The sequence below is a fragment of the Rhagoletis pomonella genome, unplaced genomic scaffold, assembly GCF_013731165.1.
Source record: "Rhagoletis pomonella isolate Grant_MI unplaced genomic scaffold, Rhpom_1.0 Rhpom_scaffold_00002, whole genome shotgun sequence".
In the NCBI taxonomy this organism is placed as follows: Eukaryota; Metazoa; Arthropoda; class Insecta; order Diptera; family Tephritidae; genus Rhagoletis; species Rhagoletis pomonella.
The window spans coordinates 44116524-44125533 of NW_023458556.1; the positions used below are offsets into that span (position 1 = coordinate 44116524).

At 34.5% G+C, this 9010-nt stretch overlaps 1 protein-coding gene across 1 annotated transcript in view; it reads left to right on the forward strand.

Moving 5' to 3' along the window:
* Window positions 1-9010, forward strand: part of LOC118733653 (E3 ubiquitin-protein ligase highwire-like) — a gene marked incomplete in the record, with an annotated part of 173312 nt that overhangs the window by 150356 nt on the left and 13946 nt on the right. Inside the window, 2 exon segments of the mRNA XM_036463150.1 lie at window positions 8626-8739; window positions 8819-8927. Coding sequence (XP_036319043.1) covers window positions 8626-8739; window positions 8819-8927 — 223 coding nt within the window.

A 9010-nucleotide genomic window follows, 5' to 3' on the forward strand; every position in this document is an offset into this window, starting at 1 on the left:
TCTCACCTCTCTAGGACAATTATAAGAGGTGCCGTGGCGGGCCTTTAATTTTCCCATAGGAATTATACGTAAGAAAACAAGTTCTTTCATTTTGAGGTCAATATAATTTTTTAGGATCAATAAAAATGCTCGAAACTGTAAGAATAGATTGATTACATGCCATTTAAGTATTATGCAGGCTTAGATTATTTAAATTCCTAAATTATCCTTTTTTAATCCCTTGTTTTCTTTAGGCCAAATCTAGTATATACCAAATTTTTTTTATGGAATTTAAGGAATCTGAGCATGCACAAACTCAAATGGCATGTAATCAATGTATTCTTACAGTTTCGAGCATTTTCATTGATGCTTACAGATTTTTATTTTCTTTTGATCTAAAAAAAACTGTAAACTTATTTTTTTTGTTCTTTTTGAATAATAATTTTAATGAAATTTGAAGTCATGACTTCATACCAACATAAGCATTTTCACTGTATGAAACTACGTAAAGTCTTTTCTTAATTTCAAAATCGGGAATCTTTTTTTCAAATTGCGATTTTTCGATTAACCGGTTTTGGAAAAAAAGGCGAATAGTCGAACACCCTAGTAAATCAGCTTGCGTAGTTACTAATTTTCGTATTTCTGCAAACTACCGTTGCATGGGAGGTAGGTGTACCAAGTGTCTTTAGGATATGTAAATTTTTACTCGACAAACGGACGGACAGTTCGACATGGGTTTTTTTTTTAATTCTGAGCATTTTGTATAATACCCTGTGCACAAGTGCGCTCGGATATAAAAATGTACAGCCTTTCGGCGCCTTTCTACTACAACTTTTAAGTGATCGAACTTATGAAGTACTTTGAATTTCGCGAATGGGGAAGCGCTTACATTATTCTTAAGAGTACGTAGAAGTTTTTAAGCGAACACAATTTTTTCAATAATTGATTTCAGTATTTTCTCGTCTTTTGTGATTAATTTGCTAGGTTAATACTTGAAAAACTGATCTGTTTTTATAATATGCATATGAATAAATCATTAGAAACAAACCTGCATCATTAGTTCTGTCCATAACACTTTAGATTTGCAAGACAGCAGACCGCATGTAGAGTGTTATGGCCCACTGTATGTAATTAAAAAATAAAATATTCTAAATTTTTTGTTGTCACAATAATTGCCAGTTAGCATTAATGGCCGCTAAGGCTAAACTCCCGCTATTAAGTAACCCCGTGCCGCAAACTTATCAAATAATAATTTCTTTACAGCGATTGAAAAAAGTATGTATTTACATACATAGATACCTACACATGTATGTACTTATGGAAAAAAAGCGTACACTCATATTTGCTGGCATGTAAAATTTTTATTTTGAGTTTAGTTTGGCGTTGGTTAGTTTGTTACAAATGGGAGCACTGTCCGATAGCTGCACATGGCGCGTAGATGTACATATGTATGTGTATGTAGGCTGGCGTCCACTTTGCTGCATTACCATCGCATTTCTTCCCTTCAACAAACATGACTTCGTGGCATCAAGTGTTTTGTTTTATAGGTTTGCGTGATTTAAAGTACAAATCCACAAAACTAAAATGAAAATTAAAAACCAAAACAGTTTAGGTGTTGCTATGCTGGTGATTGGTGGTGGATACCAAAACTTGTTCAGCGGTTTTTTCCCCCATTTTGTTTCATATGGAATTTCATATTATATACTATTGCCCTACCGAAGTCACATTGTTCGAAGGGAGTTAGTATATGGGGCTAGTATGGGCCCATGTGCTCTATTTAATATTGCCACAGTTGTTAGTGAGCATTGAGGCGTTGATTCCCCCACCTTTTACGCTGGAGTGTACAAAGCCACATACATACATATGTTTGTATGTATGCATGTGCATTCAGTTGCTTCATGTCAAGTCTTCAATTATAATTTACCCCATCAAAATTAAAAATTTTCAATAGTAGATACTACACTTGCCGTATATGTTTAGGTTTGTACCTGAATACGATTGCTGCCGCGATATGACGGCTATATCTGTGGTTGCTTTAGATTTATTGATTTCCTCATGTACTCGTTTCTTTTATTTTTATAATATTCTTTTTTTTTTTTTGATAAAGAGGCACTTACATAGGTACATCCATTATAACATATCTATAAACCCCAATAAAATTATATATCAGTGAAGTAAAAATGAATGAATATAATTGTATCATTTGCAGGTGTGTCGGTGTCATGTTTTATCCCAATAATTCCTTAAAGCCTCTTCAAATTAAAACAAAGAAATATTTAAGAAAATTTAGCAAAAAATTAAATAAAAGTGTAAAAAACTTCCGAAAATGCGCTTTTGAAAATACTCAAAAGTCAAAAAGTTCCACTACACTCTGCGGAATACAAATGCATGCTGCATACCGAGAATAAAAAATGTTCAGATGTACGCTTAGCTGCGAGTAAAATAATAGCAGCAAAATTCAAAATGATGCAATCTATGTTTATTTACTTATTGTTAATAACTTTCATTTAAAATGTGTGTCGATCCATATAAGAAACCACATAAATAAAAGTTTCAAAGCTTGCACAAAGTTCACAAAAGGTAACTAAACTAAAAAAAAAAATGGGGAAAAACAGCAAAACACCCTCGACAAAAAAAAAAATAAAAAAAAAATCAACGGTAATTTTTAGCGAATTTAGAATTTTGCTGCTATTATTTTACTCGTAGCTATAAATAAACATATGCATGTATATATATTACCTATGTATGTATATTACAACATTATTCCAATCAGATATGCACATTGGGCTAGCATGAAAAGGAAATGCAAGTCAAAATTTTACAAGGAATTTTATATCGATACTTCTTATTCCACCCTACACACTTATGTACATACTTATGGGCATATTGCTCATTTACTAAAAGACTGTCATAACTCAAAAAACCAAAAGATCGAGAAAAACGACTTTGATGTTTTGAATTTACATATCCTCCCATAGTAAAAATGAATACATATTTTGTTCTGGCGAGCTACTGGTAATCGGTACAGCTATGCAATTTTTATACAACAAAGAAGAAGAGGCAACGGTCATTTCTGCATATTTAATTTGGCATCTTATTTTCGGATTATGACACTCTTCTAGTAAATGAGCGATACGTATGAAAATGCCCAGTAGTAAATTGTCTGTTGCAAGAACCTCAAAATTTTACTAGCAAGTATGTACATAATTCGTTTTAATATAACCCAAAAAATCGCGATATCACTTCGATTTACCCACTTTTAGTACAGTGACATAAGGAAAATCTGGCGAAAAAGTGGCTGCTCCCCTGGATTAGTAAAAAAACCTTGGTCACTCTTGCTTTCAAGATGATGACGGCGACATCCACACGACAAATGAAAATTCCCTGCGACTAGACTCTCAGCATTCGAAGCTAATTGAAGCACAGACCGCTTTCAATTATTATTAAAAAGACAGTTGAAAGCATTGAATTGGGATAGATGAATAATCAGTACTGTACGTTTTTTAGTAAGGCCGGCGTGAGTTCCGTACCAATTCGATTTACTGTAGTGGTAACTATGCGTAGGTATTCATTCATATGGTGCATACACTCACTTATGTACATTTGTATATCTCCGAAGAAAATTTACATGTTGAAACTTGTGATAAGCCAAACAACACTAAAAAAGAGGTACTTTGATCAGATCAGATCTCTGCTTTGATCGTCAAAAGAGAGAGTTGGCTGCGGATTGAGTGAAAGAGAAGCTGACTACTTCAATTGTGAAGAGCATGTCATAAAAAATCATTTACTCAATTATTTAATTCTCTTTGCATTAAACCGCTTCTCTTTCTTTCTTTTGCTAACTGATTTATTTGATATCGCTCTCCTAATCTGTATCTGGTTATTTTCTGCACTCAGGATTTTTATCGCAAAGCGTTTGTATGTACATAAAAACATATGGGGTGTTCATAGTTCGTTCCAAATTGTGTCTTAAATGCCGACGTCAACATTTTGAGACCTTTTTAGAATCAGAATGGGGCCACCCCTTTCTAGGAGTCGTCGAAAAACTTTGCTGGTTTTGCTAGACATTTCTTCTTTACTTCCGTTTTTTATGTGTTACCTTTCGATTTTGGTTCTGAAAAATTTTAATTGTTTAAGTTAACTACCCATTGCTAATATTTGTTCTATATATCTTTACCATGACTTGTTTGTTTTCATCAGCCAATGCGCTTAAATCAAAAGCAAGAACGAAAAACATCCCCAATAAATTTAAAAAATCTGAATGGTGTTGTAATAGTGGAACCTTGCTACGAAATTGAAAAATGTAGACGCTTAAAAAATATACCTTTGAGTGTGACAAAATGCAGACGGTGTCGTTAGTTAGGAAATGTCACAATTTGGAACGTACTGTGAACACCCCAATAGATAATACATTTATACATACATGTGTGCATATGTATGTTGCTAGCGTCATGTTTTTGTAGTTCATTAAAATTCAATTCGCGTACTATGCGTCGAGTTGTCCTGATAACAGGTGCCTCGTACAATAAAATCTAATGAGATTTTATGTTAAATACGGAAACCATTTAATGAATGACTTTCTTTTGCATTACCTACTACTTATGCAGGAATTTTTGTATGACTTCAGCTCGGATCTTGATTGCAGACACACATACGGAACATATGTAACCACAAATAGTATGTTTAATATTAAATCAGTTTTGATCACAATTTCTTACCATAGATGTTCATCTTGTAATAAAGAAGTTATTCTTAAGCGATTTTTTAGTGCTAGTCAACCATTTGGCCGAGGAGACCTGTTGAATATTTACAAAAATATGTAGTCAGTTTGCTTCTAGAGAGGCATTTCATTTCTGCATATAACTTCTTATTGTCTATATGCAAGTATACCCGTAAGTAGGGTTTTCTGATTTATTTATAAGTTACTAGAAGAAAGTCCTGTTTTAGAACCTTATATAAAATATGAATTGTGCTTCTTTGCGCTCCCATTTTTGTATACCTCTCATGAAGATGAAGTGGTATTATAACTTTAGGGCCGGTTACTCAATGTCTGGTTAACACTAATCTGCGGTTAAACATCGTTATCGACGTCTTCGACTCCATGCATACAACAGGGAGTCGGTAACGTCGATAACTATGTTTAACCGGAGATAAGTGTTAACCAGACATTGAGTAACCGGCCCTTAATGTTTGTTAGTGCCAGAAGAAGAAGGGATAGACCCATAAAAAAGTATTCCAAAATGATCAGAGCGTCGAGCTGAGTCGATTTAGTCATCTCCGTTTGTCTGTCTGTGTGAACGCAAATTTCAAAATGTATTAATCATTTGTTGCAACCGACAAAATCGGACCACTACAACATATAGCTCCCATATATCATATTGTTCAGTTATGAGAATTTGCGTTATAACCCCCTCATTTATGCAGCTCGGAACATGGAATTTCGCACTATTTTCACTTATTATCATTAGAGAGTTTATATGACAGCTCCCATACAACTGATTGTTCAGATATGAAGTTTTACTTTAAAACTCCGTCATTGAAGGTCGTTTTCTAGACTGCCTCGTAAAGTTAACGGGTAACGGGTGCTTTGACTTCGATTTCGATTTGTTTAACGAGAAGTTAAATTTTAACCGGCAACAGAAAAAATGAGAAATTTCTTGATTAATCATACAATGTCTACCTAGAAAATCGTCAACATCGGTGCTCTACTATACAACTAATTAATATCCATCCACATAGTTAAGATCAAAAAATTTTTTCCAATATTTGCTTATCATAAATAATAAGTTCTCAGTGTAAATCAATTAGTAAGGTGCCAAAAAACGTGTATTTGCAGAAATGTAAATTTTGTTGATGATTATTTTAAAATGAATACCCATCCAGTAAAAACATATCTTCAGGAATATTTTTGTTCTAGGCGACAAACACCTAGAAAAGGACGTGGCAATTGTAGGACAGAAGTTAAACTAAAAAATAAATGATTTTACTGTGGATTCCGGCAGAATATCTTTTCACTAACAACGTTTGATCCGCAACTTTTTGTTTTGTAAGAGAAGAAAGTCTCATTTTGAAGTTATAGCAAATGCGTATTTAAACAATTGTTTTGGTTATTGGGTTGCGATGCCAGTTAAAGTAATTTTATCTACAAATATTTTTAAAATAAAAGCATTTTTAGGAGTCGGCAACGTGTTCCGACAACCCTTTTTTTTTTGTATGGAAATTTTTTACTGCGCTCCACGTCGCTCACAGTGTCTGTTATCGTTTCTTAGACAATGCGGCTTTTAAAACCTAGTCTTAATATGTTTCCAAAACCAGCACCTAATCCAAAATCGGTTGCGTTTCTGAGACCTGCAATGGTTTTTAAATTTTTACGGTTTTTGAGCTGCACATCCATTAAATCTGAACGATATCTCCAAATTGATTATTTATCTTAAAGATATGAAATCTTCAATTTCATTCATTATGAGTACTAATTTGCTTTTTTTTGCATTTACATAGGTGCATACGTGTCAAGGGAAAAACAGACTCGATAAGCCGTTAAGTGTAGAGCTATTTCTTTGTATACATACATACATACTAGGGATGTTGCGAATGTGGAATTTTAGACATCCGCAGATGCGAATGCGATAAACTGCGTTAAATCAGTAACTACTGAAGCCAATTGACTCAACATCTATTATTGCAATAAACACTGAGCAAAAAATTAGATTATTATAAATTTTTGGGAAAAGGGCGTGGCGCCGCCCACTTTTGACCACAAATGTGTATCTTGGTAACCGATTTATCAATTTTTACCACAATAGGTGCATTTAATAACCTTGGTACGGAAAGGCAATTATTCAAATCGGACTAAAACTCATAAACTAAATAAGACTCTTATATGATCAGAGAAGGTTGGAACGACAATATTTGATACCTGCGCCGGGTATATAAAATTCGGTTTCGCCCGAACTTATACTTTTTTTACTTGTTAATTTGAATCTTTAGACGGATTTTGGCACTTTACATATACATATCTACATTTGTACACTATCAATCTAAAAGTATAGATTTGCCCTTTTAGTTGAATCTGGTAAATAAAAACACAAATTTGTTCTACACATATCCAGCTGAGATCAGCTTCAGCAACGCAGACGCGGGTTATAGTCTTCATTCATGCACTCCGTGTTCGATTTACTACTTTTCAAGGTACATATGTATGCACATACATACACACATAAATTGTGGGCTGAAGTAACTACCCTGCAGAGAAAAATACTAGATCTAAACAATCATACTATCAGTTTTGTTTGTAGCTCATCTACAAAGTTTGTATTTTTATTTTTTCATTTAACAGCCGGTATCTTTAACACAAAGATATGCTACAAAGTGACAATTGTTAGGCCATGCAGTGGCATCTATGAAATGACAAACTAGTCAGACTCTGCATCAGCTTAAACCAGTTGAGGGGGCATAACCATTTCAATTTTTCTTTGTGGCATTGATACCTCGAAATTTAAGATTTTCTGCATTAGTTTATATTTATGCACCTGTTAAAGAACTAGTCAGACTTTGCATCAAGGTATAAAAGCTAATCTACTAGAAGGTATATTGACTACAGGGTATGTACATATGTATGTATGATGTGTGTGTGTGTGTGTAGCACGGAATATCACTACTCCTGCTATTGTGCCTAGCACGTCATACTGCCTTTTTTCTCCTCTGGCCATTTGCTTTGTCTGCGCACGTACGACACGTTCCCATCACTTTGTGAACTGATCATTTGTGGAATAACTCAGTGATTGTACGGCGATTATGAGCCAAAGCCTAAAAATATGATGGCTGAAGGGAATAAATGTACTGAAAAGAAAAGAGCGCCTGCGCACGCCGGGATATGCGGTGTTGTGCGTTTTAACTGCACTGACTTTGTGACGTACGAGGGAGCAGCCATAAAATTAACCGAAAAAAAATAACTACCAATTTATAGCTGGACGCATATACACATTTGCACAAATGCATAGGAATATAAAAACTATATACACATGTTTGTAGAAATGTATGTTGAAAGTATGTGTCTACAAAAGTAGTATTAACGCTTTTGGCTCTGCCGAACTTTTATTAATTGCCGTTTCTGTTGGCTTGGAAACTCCAAAGCAGCGAACAGACAGTTTGACGGTGAGCTAAAGGCAGTTCATTTATTGTTATCACAAAAAGGGCTAAAAGGGTAGGCTTTATTATTCCCACAACAATCCACGTGTAAAGTAGTTAATGCTCTGAAAAAAAAAAAATTAAAATGAAATCTTAAAAAGAAACCATAAAGAACAAAGGTGAATGCCGCCGCTGAGCCAGTTAGAGAAATGGTTTTCAAATTGTTGTTCATAATGATTGCCTCAGTCGCGCTCGGAATTACAATTAGAATTCCCATTTGTAGACATGAAATTCTGATTTGAAGATTTTCTTTTAATGGCTGCGTTTTTCATTTTTGTCTACTTGGCCGTTGGCTGTGATGTGCGCTCGTTGTGGTTTTAATTCGTTAAATTTTTACAGCCACTACACCTGTTAAATGTAAAGTGAATCGACTACTTTATTTGCTTAATAAATAAATCTTATGCTATACGTTTGCGTAATTGTGTGAAGCAATTAATTTATTTCTTTTCTTTCTTTCAGCTCTCAATCAAATGAACGTCAATTTCTTAAAGATTTCATTAGTGGCGCACCGGGTTCATCTGGCGCTCGTTTGGCTGCTTGGCTGCAACCGGAATCACGCCTCGATCCTAATAAGTAAGTCATTTACTTTTTTCTTTGCTTTATTTTAACTAGTCCTTTCTTTTAATAATTTCCCCGTCACGTTTCCAATCAGATGCGAATTGAACACAATAACCGAGCCTTTGCGTTACGGCTGGCCCACTCAGATTACTGTGACTATACGCGATCAATATGGTGATGCTGTGCTGGTGCCCGAATTAAAGGTTAGTGTACTGTTAAGTTGCTTTGTTTTTTTTTTGGTTAATGGTGTTTCCGATACGAAGAACTACCCTAAATAAATATCACA